General features: G+C 40.3%; 1 protein-coding gene across 1 annotated transcript in view; it reads right to left on the bottom strand.

Annotated features, from left to right (window-relative positions):
• The window catches only part of chst8 (carbohydrate (N-acetylgalactosamine 4-0) sulfotransferase 8), a 300,000-nt gene extending 285,225 nt beyond the window's left edge, over nucleotides 1–14,775 (bottom strand). The window contains exon 1 of the mRNA XM_088334019.1: nucleotides 14,177–14,775. Within this exon, the coding sequence (XP_088190145.1) occupies nucleotides 14,177–14,292 (116 nt within the window). The 5' untranslated portion in view covers nucleotides 14,293–14,775. The remainder of the gene's footprint in view (nucleotides 1–14,176) is intronic.
• Nucleotides 14,776–18,165: the final 3,390 nt, after the last annotated feature.

The following is an 18,165-nucleotide window of genomic DNA, read 5'->3' as shown; positions in this document are numbered from 1 at the left end:
TTACTTTGTAGTCACCACTGGCATTAGCTCAAAAATGCTAAGGTTAAGAATAAAACAAAAGCCCCCTGCATTAAATTCCATAACACAAACTACGTTACACCTGTTCAATTATTCAACACAATGCAACCACCTCACCTTCCCATGGGCCTCATCAATGGTAATAGTTAGCATACTAGCCTCAATAACAAGCTTGGACAAGAAGCCTTTATATCACAAATGAGCAAACAAAAACGAGGTAAGCATGTTGAACAAATGTTGTATTTAAATCAATTTTAGGCTGTGAATACACAATTAATTGGAGTCAAATTCAAACCGCAAAGTATAATGCATGTGCTCAAGGCCCGACCACTCATCTGGACAACCTAAAAAAAATAGAAAAGACTAATAATTAAACTGATACAAAACTAACAAAATGATTGACACAGAGTAGATTAACTGTGCAAACACTAGAACTGAAAATTACATGTAAATTATGTGGCACACATACAATAACATAAAGAAGAGTTTCAGAGACAAACACGTGTCTCTTCTTTCATTTTGTGCATCCTCCTTCTACATGGACACACAAGCGCCTTCATCTTCTCTTTCATTCCTTCTTCCTCCCACACTTTTTTGCTGCACACAGTATTTGCACACACACACACAGGCACCTGTTATTCATCCTTTCCCTCCCGTATGCCTGGTTGTAGCCACCCCCGCCACGCTGAGGTGGGTAGCATTCGTAATTATTCAAAATGCATATTTAATTACATTCGCTGGATTTTGTTTCATTATATTTAACTTGCCGGGAAATGAGTAAAAATAAAAGGGGATTAATACATGATGATGTGTGACCTTCGCCAAGGGCAAAAAACTTAAAACATGCAATTTTTGTGCAGTGTAAAACAGCTCTTCTTCACCCACTTCAGTGCAATTACACATTTCTAAACTTTATTTACTGAACGGTTGAGAAACAACTATGGATGCATATAAAAGTATATCATTATGTTACATTTGCACTAATATACGTATTAAATGTATTTGTTGTACCGTGTTTATTCCTAGTAAAATGCCCACGCATGTGGAACATGGAACCCCTATTTTTTGATTAAAACTCAGTATAAAATGTTGTTTCTCTTTTTATCGGCTCCAGAAGAACCAACTTATCTGTGGTTGCCCACAAGAAAAACGTATCATTGAAATGTTACCTTTTTTGAAATGTAAAGAAAATGATGAAATGATGTCAGAGCATGTGCAGTGAAGTCTATTATAGATTTAATTCAATTATCTAAAATGATTGAATTGTCTGATGTGGCAACTTGGTGTGAGGGTTGGTCTGGTCTTATCTACTCTCTGGAAATTGTGGGATGGCGACCCCCTAGGAGGCCGGCAAGAGTGATGTAAGCATGACCGCTCCCATTCCACAATCCAGTATTGATCCAGCAAGTCACCAAGGCAGTCCTTTTAGCCCACGTCCAAGTGCTGAATGAGTACGCAGTCAGGCAAGTTCTGATTCAGGCACCGAGCAAAAAAGCCAAGCTTAGCCAAGTTCCGTATGAGCCAGCGACCAAGCAAGTCGGCTTCAGCCAGCGTCCTCAAAGCGGCCCTCGGGACAAAGAGAGGACCCGCCAGCCTCCAGTGGCCAACCACGCCTTCAACACACTACATGCAGTGATTCTGGTCCCGACCAATCCAGACTTGAGAACTGCGGACTGGTCAGATCTGGGGACTGCAGACTCCCGCCCAGACCTTCTGAACCGGCCTCTACCATCACAACATTAATGTACTGAAACCAGTTAATCACAATGGTTCCACGTATTGGTGGGTGTGTTTAAAGGGGAACTAGATCAAATTACAATAACGCCCAGTTGCCTTAAGTTATTTAAATTAAGCCAACCACGTTTTTCTATCCTAATGGTGCCAGCCAAGATTGCAACCTATCTTTTTCATCATCTTATTTTTGTGTTGTGTTCTATTCTTATTTCTTCTGTAGATGATTAGTAATGAGAATTCCTTAAATTTGAAAGTTTGTTTGTCTTGATTAAAGTATTTTGAATTTTAAAAAAGCTGCAGAAAATTCCCTTTGAATGGTTGTGTCCGACAAATTTCAAAATATGTATCCGTTTTCCTGATAAAACTGTCAAGAACCAGAATAGGATCAGGACTCAATCGCGTGACGTTCTCACACAAGCCTTTATTTTATGGGAAATGGAGAGTCATGCACGTTAGGCAGCTGGTCTGGCGTAGAGAGGCGGGAAGCCAGAGACCACCGAGATCGATAACGAATCAGGATAACAAAAAATAAACGGGAGAAACTGGACAGGAAAAAAAATGGAGAAACCAACAAACAGGACAAAAACAGACTGAAACAAAACTGGAACCCGAAATTATACAGGACAAAAATAAACAGGAACAATACCGGACTTGAAATACCAACAGCAAAAGAGGACCGAGTCAGAACCCACGTCTTGTGGGGCAGTAGTTCGTTTGACGGGCTGACAAAACAGCAAGAGAGCGCTGAGCTTAATATAGAAAGAAATCCAATCTCTCAATGAACCAAAGCTGGCGTCCCACGGGCGGGACCGATTGGGCACCATGGCAATCGTGACACATACAGGCGAGGCCATTTGGGTACCATGACACACACTGGCGGGACAATTGGGCACCATGGCAACCATGACATCAAACTATCTAGAAACCGATGTGGTGCTCTAAAAAGGCACCACTCGTTAATCGATTATTTGTTTGAATACTTTATTGACTACTTACATTTCTTACAATTCTAGGTGACAAATATTAAATATGTTAAGCCATGATTAAAACTATTTATTGACCAAGTAAACTGTGAACACAATACCAACATAAAAATAACAATGATATGTCTTTCAAAGTCCGGTCAAAATCATACACCAAAGACTTCTTTCTCCCGTTGTTAGTTTTATCTTTCAGAATGACTTTCTCTTTGCTCCATTCTGTAACAATCATCTCTGGTACCATGACTATAAATAGTGTGATCATGAGATCAAATGGAATGCCATTTCAAATGTCATTTATTTCACTGGTAGTCCATTGGTTAAGATTTAGCACTTTCCCCACTGCGACCAAAGTTCGATATGTTTTGCAATAGTGGTCAGCGATAAATTTCAATTGATCAGTCATTGCACAAATAACAGTTATACACTACCGTAAACCTTGTGTAAAACGCGCAACCAAAACTTGTGTTATTTTCTTAGGTAAAAAAAGATGCGTTTAAATCCAAATAAGTCCAGTATGTTTTGAGTTCTGGTTTCTCTGCTTCTGTATTTGTAATTTCTGTACAGCCAAACCACAAGAGAAATTGAAGGAAATCTCGGCACGAGGAGCATGTAGGCAATAGAAGCAAACAATGATTTTCTTCATGGGAAGAAACCTTGAGCAGAAAATAATCCTTTGTGAGAATTTTGTTCGGGTTGCACGGTTGACTTGTATTGTAGTAGTAATTGATGTAGGGAAACATTTTGTTGTTGAAAATACTAGTTCAAAATGTGTATGTATTATCTAGTTACTCTATACACTTAAAAAGTGGAAGCAATTTAGAAGATAATGTTTATATGTTTAACCGCTTGATGTAGCTGTATGGTGAATGCCCAACCAAAAACAAGTGCTTAAAAGCAAAAGTAAGAATACAAACTACGGTTCCTCAACGTGACCAAAAGGCAGCATTTTATTTCTCTTTTTTTGCCCCAAATTCTTAAAGTTTTTGGGTATCTTTCATAACGAAAGGTGGAAAATCCAATAAGCTCCATGTAAGTGAAGCTCATATTTTAAAAAAAAAGCCTTTTTTTTGGCTCATTTTTTAAATCCATATTGTTTTGTTTTGAAACCACTAGATGGCGCCACATAATACACCCTGTCTTTTTGAGTAACTTTATTTTACATTTGAAGTCCCTAAAAAAATATGAACTACTGACATTCAGCTCAGTGTAACTATTTTTTTTATTATTCTTATACATTTACATTCAAATTTCTTTTTAATTTATATTTATTTTCTATATATATTTAAACAAATATGTGATTTGTGAAATTAAGTGGCTTTTATATATCATTTAGTTTTCTTTATTTGTTCTTTTCACTCGAATTATAATATAGTTAAAATACTGCTAATTTTAAGTATTGTTTTATTTTACTTAAAATACATAAATAGATAAAATATCCTTTGAATAAGTAAAATTATCTATTATCATTACAGGAAAATGTTTCATTGAAATTCCATCCGTCCATCCATCCATTATCTGCACCGCTTATCATCAGTAGAGTTGCAGGGGTGCTGCAGCCCATCCCAGGTGTCATCATGCAGTGGGCAGGGGACACCATGAACTGGTTGCCTGTCAGTCGCAGGGCACACAGAGACAGACAACTCACTCACCTATTCACACCTAGGGACAATTTGGACCTGTCAATTAACCTGACGTGCATGTTTTTGGAACGTGGGAGGAAACCGGAGTGCCCGGAAGAAACCCACGCAAGCACGGGGAGAACATGCAAACTCCACACAGGAAGGTTTAATCTCATGACTTCGGAACTGTGCCGCACATGCGCTAACCACTGCGCTGCCATGCCGCCCCTTCATTTAGATAGATAGATAGATAGATAGATAGATAGATAGATAGATAGATAGATAGATAGATAGATAGATAGATAGATAGATAGATAGATAGATAGATAGATAGATAGATAGATAGATAGATAGATAGATAGATAGATAGATAGATAGATAGATAGATAGATAGATAGATAGATAGATAGATAGATAGATAGATAGATAGATAGATAGATAGATAGATAGATAGATAGATAGATAGATAGATAGATAGATAGATAGATAGATAGATAGATAGATAGATAGATAGGTAGATAGATACTTTATTCATCCCCTAAGGGAAATTCACAATTTAAATCATTTTAATAATTTTACTATATTTTTCTTAACTGACTTATCTTGTGAATCTATTTGGATTTAGTTATACATGTATAATACAGGATGCCATATTCTTTTCAAATATATATCTAAAAAAATACAGTTATTTTTTATTCAGCTGTAGGGATAATCATAACAGAGATGAAGATAAAATGATGGGCACCACTATTTTGAAACTGAGTTTTTTATCAATCTCAAATGTGTTTTTTATCATAGATCACATGACACAAACCAACCAATTTCGTGTCTTCCAACATCATCTCGCCTCATTGTCCCACAAATGTTCCTCCTTTTTTTAAAAAACATGATTTTTATTCTTTCATGTTATTAACACTTTTTTTGAGTAAAGTAAGAAAGACAGACTTAAAATAAAAAAAGGCAAAAAGGCTGGGCAAAAATGACAAGTAAAAAGTTTTGGTCACTTTGAGTGCTCGTATTTGGATTATTCCTTGTTCTTTTTGGCACTCGTTTTCAGTTGTCCTATAACATACAGCGACATCTAGTGGTCAAATCACACAAACTGTCCCTTTGATATGAAAAAAAAATCTGAAATAGCAGATGGCCTATAATGTTTTTCTTTTTTTAGATATACTGAAAATATATGTTTTATATGAATCATCAAACAATACAGAACAATTTAAAAAGGCAGAATAATCTGCAAGTGCAATCGTATTATTTTAGTTGATTACTTAAAATAAAAATGTACAAAATTGAAAGTCTTCCACAGGACACAAAGCCTTTTGTATCTTACAAAAGCAAAGGGCATAAAGTAATCCCCACAAAGTTTGTTTTTCAACAAAAATATGAAAGCCATTAGTGATGACTTGTGGGAAGTGATACTCATTATTTCGGAACAAATTAGTTTTTCCCCAAGATCAGCATTGTCTCACACCCATGTTTGTCAATGCTGAACTCCGGCTCATCTCTGAAGAGCGGGAGCACGCTTTACACTGAAAATCAACACCGACAATATGATGAAGGTGCTGTATCTGATTCAGATCAGGAGGCTTATCCTGCTACTGGTAACCATTGAAACCAGTAGTCTACTTGATATGGTGGAGCAAACTCCTACCTGAAAAAACACTGTCCTGAAGAGGGATGGGCGCGGCCAGGCTGTACTTGCCCAAGACACACCACATTTAGTGGTGCTCCCAACAACCTTTGTAGTTAAAAGATCTATGAATTTTAAAACATGGACTTGCAACATTTCTGTCTATATTTTTGGTCGATTGTTTGTTTTCTAAAAAAACAATTCAATTATTTTACTACTTTTACCACATTTTTCACCAATTTTTCCAATTAGATGGGATGGGGCTGTGTCCCTTCACCACACGGGTCATGGGGGCACCATTTCCTGTCATGTGTCTTGGGCAAGTACAGCCTGGTGGTGCCCATGCCTCTGCAGACTTTTTGTTATAAGATGGCAAAAACAAAGCAAGCAGCAACAGCCGAGTGTTGCGCTGTCAACACACTCTTCTTCCTTGTCGTCATCGCCGCATAAATCAAGATCACGTTACAGCACTTAGCCACCGGAAGTTGTTTATATCCTACGGGCAACAAGTCATCTGACCTGAAAAACAAACTGGCAACGCCTTCAAGTGGTCTTTTATACTGACCAAACAAATCTGCCGGTAGGTTAAGAATTGTTATTTGTACTTTGGGGGGTTAAGTCTGTTTTGTTTGAAAACTAACTTTATAATGTTTTTAATATTGGACAAATGCAAAGGTGATTTTATAAGATGCCAGTTCCTTACTTTGACTCAATCTTGTTTTTTGACAACTACAACATTGTCGCTTTTGGCCAGTTAAGTTTCTGTTCTTTGATAACCACACCATTTTTTTAATTGAACATTGCAAATACAAAAAAAAGAAATGGCATGGAATAGTCATACAACAATACAAATTAAACAATTTTCAAGAGAACATCAGGTGCCTTAGAAATACAGAGAACAAGCAAAGAGATAAATTAAAGTAAAAGTAAAAAATTCTGACATGTTTATTAAATAAAAAGATTAGGTTTTTCGTTTATTAAATATCCCTAAGATATACAATTGAGGGCTGATCTATTGTTTGTAACCTTGAAGATTTAATAAACAGAGGGAGCTCTGAGGAGGGGTTTAAAACGGGATGGTATTTTATTATCTGAAAGCCCCTTTATTGGTTCTTCTTGAAAGTTAAAAATCCATTATGTTTTCTCTCCTCAATTTCAATGTCTACCAAAGTTTAATCTTGACAACCAGTAAAGAATTTCCACAAAAGTAAGGATTTCATAACCCAACCTTTCTACAAAGCTTCTCCAAGAAGAAAGAAAAATCCATTGGGAGCCAACATAATGGACAGCTAAATCTATACAGTATTGCTTTTATGTGTTTCCCTTCATGGCTTTGTTTGGATGACACTCAAAGTCCACTTTTTCACAATTGAATCCTAATCACAGCTTTTCTTGCACCTCTTTCCAGATGTTTTAAATCTGTCTTGTTGTATCGGCCAACTCTGAAGTCAACAAGTTCAGACAGCCGGGAAAAGTTGTCTGAAAAATGAATTTAACACGTCATTTACATAAGTGGGGCAAAAGCAAAGGGCTGGCCATGTTTTTTCTTTTCTAAATGAGCATGCTCATGGTTTGTGACGTGGGAACACAAATGCCGCCGAGATCTTCAGAGGGATTGCGAGAGTCTGGTGTTTAGACGGAGGCGTGGGAAAGTAGCAGAATTGCTTGAAAGGATACAACATAAAATAAAAGTTATGCTGGCATTGTGCTGTAATTCACAATTTTTTTAACTTAAACTTAAAAAAAATAATATGAATATTTAAAGTTGCTATGTTAAAGCAGCATTAGCTCAAGAGTAAACGCCAGGTTTAGCTTCCAGAATTTTTACAGATCATTTAACCATATATTTAACCATTTAACGACGTGGGACCCTCTTCCCATGGGCTCACCACCTGTGGGAGGGGCCAAAGGGGTCAGGTGCGCAGAGAGCTGGGTAGCAGCCAAGGGAGGGGTCCTTGGCACGACGATCCCCGGCTACAGAAACTGGCTTTTGGGACATGGAACGTTACCTCTCTGGCAGGGAAGGAGCCCGAGTTGGTGCGTGAGGTTGAGAAATTCCGACTAGATATAGTCGGACTCACCTCTACGCACGGCTTGGGCTCTGGTACCAGTCCTCTAGAGAGGGGTTGGACTCTCTTCCACTCTGGAGTTGCCCGTGGTGAGAGGCGCAGAGCCGGTGTGGGCATATTATTTGCTCCACGGCTCGGCGCCTGTACAGTGGGGTTCACCCCGGTAGACGAGAGGGTAGCCTCCCTCCGCCTTCGGGTGGGGGGACGGGTCCTGACTGTTGTCCATGCTTATGCACCAAATAGCACTTCGGAGTACCCACCCTTCTTGGAGTCCTTAGAGGGTGTGCTTGAGAGCGCACCCCCTGGGGACTCCCTCGTACTGCTGGGAGACTTCAACGCTCACGTGGGCAATGACAGTAAGACCTGGAGGGGCGTGATTGGGAAGAACGGCCCCCCTGACCTGAACCCGAGTGGTGTTTCGTTATTGGACTTCTGTGCTTGTCATGGTTTGTCCATAATGAACACCATGTTCAGACATAAGGGTGTCCATATGTGCACTTGGCACCAGGACACCCTAGGCCAAAGTTCGATGATCGACTTTGTCATCGTTTCGTCAGACCTGCGGCCGCATGTTCCTGACACTCGGGTGAAGAGAGGGGCGGAGCTGTCAACTGATCACCACCTGGTGGTGAGTTGGCTTCGATGGTGGGGGAAGATGCCGGCCCGACCCGGCAGACCCAAGCGTGTTGTGAGGGTCTGTTGGGAACGGCTGGCAGAATCTCCTGTCAGAAGAAGTTTCAATTCACACCTCCGGCAGAACTTCGCCCATGTCCCGAGGGAGGCAGGAGACATTGAGTCCGAGTGGACCATGTTCCGTGCCTCCATTGTCGAGGCGGCTGATCGGAGCTGTGGCCGTAAGGTAGTCGGTGCCTGCCGCGGCGGCAACCCTCAGACCCGTTGGGGGTCACCGGCGGTGAGGGATGCCGTCAAGCTGAAGAAGGAGTCTTATCGGGCCTTCCTGGCCTGTGGGACTCTGGAAGCAGCTGGCAGGTATCGGCTGGCCAAGCGGAATGCGGCTTCGGCGGTTGCCGAGGCAAAAACTCGGGCATGGGAGGAGTTTGGCGAGGCCATGGAAGCCAACTTCCGAACGGCTTCGAGGAAATTCTGGTCCACCATCCGGCGTCTTAGGGGGGGAAGCGGTGTGCCATTTGACACTGTGTATAGTGCCGATGGGGCGCTGCTGACCTCGACCCGGGACGTTGTGAATCGGTGGGCGGAGTACTTCGAAGACCTCCTCAATCCCACCAGCACGTCTTCCTCTGGGGAAGCAGAGCCTGAGGACTCTGGGTTGGGCTCTCGTATCACTGGGGTTGAAGTCACCAAGGTTGTCAAAAAACTCCTCGGTGGCAGGGCCCCGGGGGTCGATGAGATCCGCCCGGACTTCATTAAGACTCTGGATGTTGTAGGCGTGTCATGGTTGACGCGCCTCTGCAACATCGCGTGGACATCGGGGACAGTGCCTCTGGACTGGCAGACTGGGGTGGTGGTTCCCGTCTTTAAGAAGGGGGACCGGAGAGTGTGTTCCAACTACAGGGGAATCACACTTCTCAGCCTCCCTGGTAAGGTCTTTTCAGGGGTACTGGAGAGGAGGGTCCGCCAGGAAGTCGAATCTCGGATTCAGGAGGAACAGTGTGGTTTTCGTCCTGGCCGTGGAACACTGGACCAGCTCTATACACACTTCAGGGTCTTTGAGGGTGCATGGGAGTTTGCCTGTCCGGTCTACATGTGTTTTGTGGACTTGGAGAAGGCATTCGACCATGTTCCTCGGGAGGCCCTGTGGGGGGTGCTTCGGGAGTGTGGGGTACCGCACAGTCTTATCCGGGCTGTGCGGTCCCTGTATGCCCGGTGCCAGAGTCTGGTCCGCATTGCCGGCAGTAAGTCGGATTCGTTCCCGGTGATGGTTGGGCTCCGCCAGGGCTGCCCTTTGTCACCGATTCTGTTCATAACTTTTATGGACAGAATTTCTAGGCGCAGCCTTGGCGGGGATGGAGTCCGGTTTGGGGGCCTCAGCATTGCGTCACTGCTTTTTGCAGATGACGTGGTGCTGTTGGCTTCCTCAGGCCGTGATCTTCAGCTCTCGCTGGAGCGTTTCGCAGCCGAGTGTGAAGCGGCCGGGATGGGGATCAGCACCTCCAAGTCCGAGGCTATGGTTCTCAGTCGGAAAAGGGTGGTATGCTCCCTCCGGGTCGGGGAGGAGGTCTTGCCCCAAGTGGAGGAGTTCAAGTATCTTGGGGTCTTGTTCACGAGTGAGGGTAGGATGGAACTGGAGATCGACAGACGGGTCGGTGCAGCGTCTGCCGTCATTCGGACCCTGTACCGGTCCGTCGTGGTGAAGAGGGAGCTGAGCCGAAAGGCAAAGCTCTCGATCTACCGGCCGATCTACGTTCCTACCCTCACCTATGGTCATGAACTTTGGGTCATGACCGAAAGAACTCGATCCCGGATACAAGTGGCCGAAATGAGTTTCCTCCGCAGGGTGGCTGGGTTCTCCCTTAGAGATAAGGTGAGAAGCTCAGTCATCCGGGAGGGACTCGGTGTAGAGCCACTGCTCCTCCGCGTTGAGAGGAGCCAGTTGAGGTGGCTCGGGCATCTAATAAGGATGCCTCCCTCAGAAGGTGTTCCGGGCATGTCCCACCGGCAGGAGGCCCCGGGGGCGGCCCAGGACACGTTGGAGAGACTATGTCTCTCGGCTGGCTTGGGAACGCCTCGGGGTCCCGTCGGATGAGCTGGTGGAGGTGGCTGGGGATAGGGACGTCTGGGCTTCCCTTTTAACGCTGCTGCCCCCGCGACTCGACCTCGGATAAGCGGAAGACAATGGATGGATGGATGGATTAACCATACATATACAGTAATCGCTCCGTTATCATGGTTAATGGGGACCAAAACCACCCGCGAAAAGTGAAAATCCGCGAAGTAGCGACGCCCCTTCAAAAATGCTTAAAAAAAATTAAAATTAAAAAAAAAATATATATATATATATATATATATATAGAATAGAATAGAATATACCTTTATTGTCATTGTTACAAATGGGCTAACATATTGTGACAACGAAATTGGGCATGACACTTCAGTTTTACACATTCATAGTGAGGTATGAGCAAGAAGATAAAGGAACAGAGAAGATAATGTTATAAGACAAGGGGGATAAGGCTATAGTTATAATTTACATATAGATACATATATATATATATATATATATATATATATATATATATATATATATATATATATGTTTTTTTTTATTATTTTTAATTTATTTTTTTTGTTTTTTAATTATTATTCTATTTTATTATTTTTTTTTTTTAGACCCGCGAAGCTCTGAACCCGCGAACGTGGAACCACGAAGTAGCGAGGTCCCACTGTATGTATATATATATATATATATATATATATATATATATATATATATATATATATATATATATATATATATAATTCTACAAATCAATTCACACCTTGGGATAAAAAATCTTAAGTGCTCAATTTACCAAAGGAAGGTCCCCACTTTTTGATCCGATAACAAAATGCACAAAAATCCAAGCTGTGCCGCTTTTGTAAATGCTCACTCAGATCAATAGAACTATTAATCATACTATATTATTTTTTTTCATTTCAATTTAACTTAATAAACCTTTACTTGCCCTCTGTCAAACGATATAAGGAAAACAAATAAAGATATTTCTCTAGTTTGGACACCACTGATAGCCCCAACCTGGAGCTGATATTACCTTACAAAGTTTCATCTTTATACACACACACACACACACACACACACGCACACACTTGCAAACATGCACACTAGTGATTGGCTGTTGCCATGCAAGGCACTGCCAGAGCCACTGCAAGCAAATTGAGGGTCTTGCTCAAGGACACTTCAACATGGTCAACAGGATTGAAGCTTGAACCTCCCAGTTGGGAAACAACAACTATGTTATGCCATAAATAGATAGAAGGTTTCAGTTGGAAAATAATAAGGAATACATGTTTACGTAAATCGGGGAAAAGAAATTTCAAGATCCTTACAAAATGACTTGAATACATAATCTTAAATTGATTTCTGAAAGGCAACATATTTAATTATGAATAAAGTCAAAATACTATGTGTACAAAGTTTAACATTGAAAATTATTTGCAATCCACTTCTCACACAAAAAATGCTTTTTAAAACATTCAAAGAACAATAAGAAAAATATCCCTCGTCCTCACACCCATCATGCCAGATCTCAATACTTTTTCGGTTAAATCTGGAAAATAAATAATCTAAATGAGACGAAATTTAAAAAAAATGCACCTTTTGTCTGAGAGAAATTCGCGGACTCTGACTATATTCCAATGACCGAAAACCTGATCTTATTTATAAAACTGTGAACACGTCTTCACACTTTCTGAGGTCCTAAAACATTTTAATTGTCATTAAAGTTTGTCTCTCTGGATATCAAGGAACGCCATTTGAAGCATGATCATAGTCATGATTCTGCGTTGTAGGAAATATTTTAACTAGTCATTTCTAGAACAGAATAGATCAGAAACTAGAATGTATTTAAATAATTGTATCATGTGCTGCCAATTTGGGTCAAGTGGATATAGAATATCCTCAAATTTCCATTTTATCAATTCAAACACAGTATAATACTGTATCTCAAATTCATGGCTGGTTTGGTTTTTGTAGCACAGCATATAAAGTTATCTATTGCATAGCACAACATTTTAAGCATTTTTATTCAAAAAAGTGTGAACAGTTAATTATTTATCCATATGTGATAATTGATTAGTCACGGATTATTCGTTGCACATCTTTGATACTATGCGATTTAAGGCACTTTATGCACCCTGACATGATGTTTAGAAAAATCTGAAAATAATCTTCACCTTTTTGACCATAACATAATTTAAACAACCGTTGTATTCTAACCCTATGATTGCTGGTTCAATTTCACCTCTGCCCTAAATCAGCAGTAAGCAATCATCGGGTTCCAGACCGGTATTGGGCTGTGGGTTGTTTGGTACCAGGCTGCACAGAAAGGAATAAAAGTTGCCTTATTTTATAAAAAATAAAAAAATAATAAAACAGTTGCCTTTTTTTTGCCTTATACAGTATACAACACATGTTATACATGAGGTATTACGTTAGTATATTACAGTATTTGAGCAATTCAGTTGTCAAATTTGCTGATCACATGTCACAAAATTGGATGCAAAGTGAATCGAACCTGTATTGCAGCAGTGAGAGCAGAAAATTTCAACCGCTAGACCACCGGGGATATATATTACATAGGAGAAGACATTCAATTTTGTATCATCACACATTTTTACGCACGGCAACACTTTGTTGAATATGTGGCCCAATGATTATAATAATTTATTGACAAGATAACATATAAACACAATACCAAAATAAAATTACCGTGCATTTATTTTATACCCTTCAAAGTCCGATTCATCATCAGATACACCAAGAAGTTATATTCATCACTGTGCTTGTTTGCATTTATTTATATCTTAAAGGACAACTTTCTGTTTTCTTCATTTGTCCCAGGTACTGTGAGAAAAAATAGTGGAACAATGAGATAAAATCTACACTTTTTCTTATGGAATGTGCATCCCTTGTGGTCTCTTGATTACACAGTGGACTAAGTCTTATTATTATAATATAATTATTGTTATCATTAGTATTACTAATGTAACCATTGGGCTGGGCAGTGAGAATATTGTCAGACAGTAAACCAGGTCCTGGTATAGGAAAAAGTTGGAGACCACTGCCCTAAATTATGTGTCATGTTCTTGGGTAAGACACTTTACACATTTCTCCTGCAGTGCAACTCAAGCTGTTGCATTAGAGTGAACTTTTATTCTTTATATTCTACTGCACTTCGGATCGAGCCTTCAAACAAACTTTATTAAGAATTAATAATGAGAATTAATCTCAACCTGAGATTCATCGACTGCTCAACAGGCTGCCCTGGACGTATGGTCGCACAAGTGTAAGGTGTCAAAACCCTTGCAACACATCCCTCCCCTGCATTACAAACCCCTCCATAAACACATTTAAAAACTAGAAGAGAAAAAGTGTAACCTGACCCGGAGCGAAACTCCACTGACTTCGATCGTAAATGTTACCTTTGTACGACTCCTGCCGACCACACAGCCCACGAAACACCGGTAGGGTGTGCTCGGCACGCCCGTCTTATCCTCTCAGGCGGTTCGGCGCAGTTCCTATCCAAGTTCAGCACCATGGAGAGAGCACGAACAGGCTGGAAAAGCAACGCTGTTACCCTCGTAGCTGCGGACGGGACTCAAATCGGACGCCGCCTTAGAGTCGCTGTGGCCGGGGCGAGCATGTTTGCCTCCCGTGGAAAAAAAGAGGCGGTGATGGGTTGCAAAAGGGGGGTGGCTAAGAGCCAATCGCAAGAACTAAAGAGTCTCCAAGGACCAGCGTGACACGTGAGCGCGAGAGTCCATGCGCGTGCACTACTGCTAAAAGAGAACCACTTTTTTACCCCCTCGTCAATTGACGTCCGGACCAAAACACAGCGTCGCTTTGCTTCTTTTGTCTTCAAGATCGTGTCGGTCCGTTGAGGAATACAAAAAGTGGAGCAGTCTGAGGGGAGCCATGAAAGTCCTCCGTTAAGGCGTAAACAAGCCAGCAGATGAAATCCATGTTTTTTCCTCCTCGATCCAAAAGAGGAAGATGACAAGATAGCGCAGCGATGCGTGATGCTGCCTGCACGCCGGCTGCAGTCAATAGAGGCGGCGATGGGATGAGAGAGTGCGCGCGCACACGTGCATGCGCGGTGCAACTTTTTGGGAAAGATTTTCATCTACAAGCTCAAGTGCGACGATTTGTTGTAAAGTGAAATATTGATTGGAATCGAGTGGGAATTACAGCTGTAATTGTCGATCAAAAGCCAGTGTTTGGCGCGTTAGTGAAAAGCAGTAATTACAGTTACTAGTTGCATTATTTAAAAACTAATGTCGTGATCCCCAGATTAGTGACACCCCAAAAACTGCGTTACTTTGAATGAAAGTAACTATCTCGTTACAAATTGCCTCTTATATTAGCATTGACACAGATAATCTAAACTGCTTTAAAATAGAACACCTAGCTTAGTGTAACTAGTCCAACAGTGTTTTTTCCCATTACCTTATGTGTTTTCCCACACTCCCAAAAGTCCCTGAATGTACCTTGGCACATAACACAACACCCGATTTCAATTATTCAATCACTAGTGCATTATAATCCACTGTGCACTAAATAAACTGTTCTTGCCAAGGAGCAGCAGATGCGGGTCAGTCTTAAGTACTGATAGTTCTAGCCATAACACTTTCCGAAATTATTTTTCTGTCTCTTTTATAAGAATACCATTCATTTTGTTGGGGACATGATTTTGTGCCTTATGACAAGACTAGTCAGGCCCTGTGAGTGGCAACCTGTGAAGTTAGGTCCATTTCTGTCAACTTCCTAAGAAGCCTGGTATGGTAGGAGGTGCCTGTCACTCATTCTGACACCAACTAAAGCATTGCCACAAATCAAAATTCTGTGACCAATTGTACAATAAACATTACTCTTTTAAACCCATAAATTAAAGGACATAAGTGGTTGGTTGTTCATTGCTGATAAACTTTAATTGGGAGAACAGCCATTTCGGAGTTTGGTTGACAATGATTTGTGCAAGCTGATTTATTGTTCTAGAACTGCAGCTTCTAAAGGTTTGTGGATTCTTTCTTTGTAGTTTTTTTCCAATATATTTCTTTGCATATTTAATGATTTTTATTTACTGTTCCTCCCCTGCAGTAGCCCATAAGGCAGAGGTTTACATTCTGTACATTATTATAGTGTTAGTAAATAGTTGCTACACTAGGCACTCCATACCAATTTTATAGAGATAGAGGGTAGAATGGATTGGACATTGTTTTGTTTGTTCTATATTGTTTTAGGAATCCAAAATTATTTTTGAGTTATCACCATTTTTTTGGTCATTATATCATTTATTTTACTTGCGAAAAAAATACTGTTTAAAATGTGAGCATGATTTTGCATTGTGTTGATGTTTTTTCTCATTGAAAATATCTGATAGCTGGATGTAGGAGAGAAGTTGAAATTAAAAAAGTGGGTAATTTTACATTTTATTTTATATAGTTTTAATATGAACATATTTTATTTATACAATTTCTACCAGATTTTAGTACTCCAACATTGTAAAAATGTCCCCTGTCCACTGCCCAAGGACAGCTGGGATGGGCTCCAGGACACCCTACTGAGGATAGGCGTTGCAGATAATGGATGGACAGATACTGCACAATAAAACCTACCAAAAATGAAATCACACAGAACCATACTAAAAAAAATAAAAAACACCAGTGCAATAAAAAATGCATTCTATTATTCTTTAGAAATAACCAGCAAAAGTAGACAATGGTTGCTTTTGTGGGTGTTGAAACACCAGGGTGTGGCTGCAGCTTGAGGCGCCTCCACATCCCTGCCGATTTTCGCCCAGCAGCGTCCTCTGCTGGATACTCGTGAACGCTCTTTGGAATACACTTGGACTTACCAGTTTTGCATTGTAAGCGACACGTGCGATTTATAGCTGGACCTGACAAAGCAGCTGCTTGTAAAGTGGGCCACAACGCATGACAAACAAGTGTTGAAAATCCAAGGATAAGCAGAACATGGGTTTTGTGCAATACGTGTGGAGCGGCCTCCATCCTCTAACACACCTCAATCAAACAATCAGCTCACCATCATGATCTAATCACGATCCTTATTATCTGGTTGGATGTTGTGGAGGGGGACCCCTGTAAAAACTAGAATGGGTTGTAACCGGTTTTTATCGTGATATTCTAGTAGTTTTAATAGTAAAGTAGGGAATATTGATAATAACCATGTGGAAATGGGATAAGTGTTTGAGGGTTTTGCAGAACAATGGTTCTCAATCAGTCTTTTTTCAGGTTATTTTAGTGTACTCAGTAATCGTGTCAAGTTAACTCTTAAAGAGTAAACATTTAACACTACCTCAGTAAACGATAACACAAATTAAAGAAAACGTGACTAATTCTAACAAAGCGTAACTAGCGTAAATGTATAACACTCATAGATAAGTGTCGTACGTTCACTGAGCGAGTGCCAACCGTTTGTCCCTTAAGTGTTAAATCAACACTGTTTATTTTCTATGTACTCATTTTTACTCTTAATATAACACGTAAAGAGTAACCATTTAACAATGCCTTAGGATACATAAGGTTCTTATCTACGAGTGTTAATTTAACACTAGTTATATTCCTGTGCAATGTTGATTGTTATGTGGTTATTTGTGATGCATTAGTGCCACCTGCTGGACTTTTGTAGTAACAATGGGTTTGGTTTGCGTTTTTCTTTGTTTTTTTTTTGTTTTTTTGTCGAACTCCGCTTTTGACTTAAAATGGTGCACATAAATGCGACTACAAAAACATTTTCTAAACCTGAAAATGTATCCATTCTGAAATTGATTTGACAGCTCTGTATTCCACAACGTAAGGTGAATATATCATAACCAAGAACGTCTTAACCTGGAGTTTTACTGTACTAAAATCAATAAACAAGATCTGTGTGTCCCAAGATAATGACTTGACGGACCCCAGATGACTGCTATGAGGCCTATTTACAGATGTTGCTCCCTTCGCTCAGATTAGCAAGAGAAGCCTGTGGTGGCTACAGCTAATGCTGACTAGTTTCTTACCACCATCATCCTGAATTTCGAGTTACCTATTGCAGTAGAAACTTCAAATAACACAACAATTTATCATGCAACAATTTTGGGTTCATTTCTCATTTAGTTTTTGCCAAATGAAACTTTAAAAAAAAATATATATACCATTCACGAAACTGTTTTAATTGCTGCGGCTAAAGTATATTGTAATTATTTTCATTGCACTATTGTTACAATCTATTCTTCATTGCATTATTATTATAATGACTGAGGCCATTTTGTCTAAGTACGATGTAATTTTTTTCGGGCCTGTTCATCCTCATAGTCTTATCTATTTTCTCTTCAAAGACTCCATATAACATGTTTTTTCCTGGAGTGCCACGCCTAATTCCGTTGCATACAATGTATCACAATGTTTTTATT

This window comes from Urocampus carinirostris, chromosome 4 (genome assembly GCF_059441175.1).
Source record: "Urocampus carinirostris isolate Australia breed hairy pipefish chromosome 4, RoL_Ucar_1.0, whole genome shotgun sequence".
In the NCBI taxonomy this organism is placed as follows: Eukaryota; Metazoa; Chordata; class Actinopteri; order Syngnathiformes; family Syngnathidae; genus Urocampus; species Urocampus carinirostris.
The sequence above is the reverse complement of the archived record's forward strand: the minus strand, read 5'-3'. Positions and strand labels throughout refer to the sequence as shown.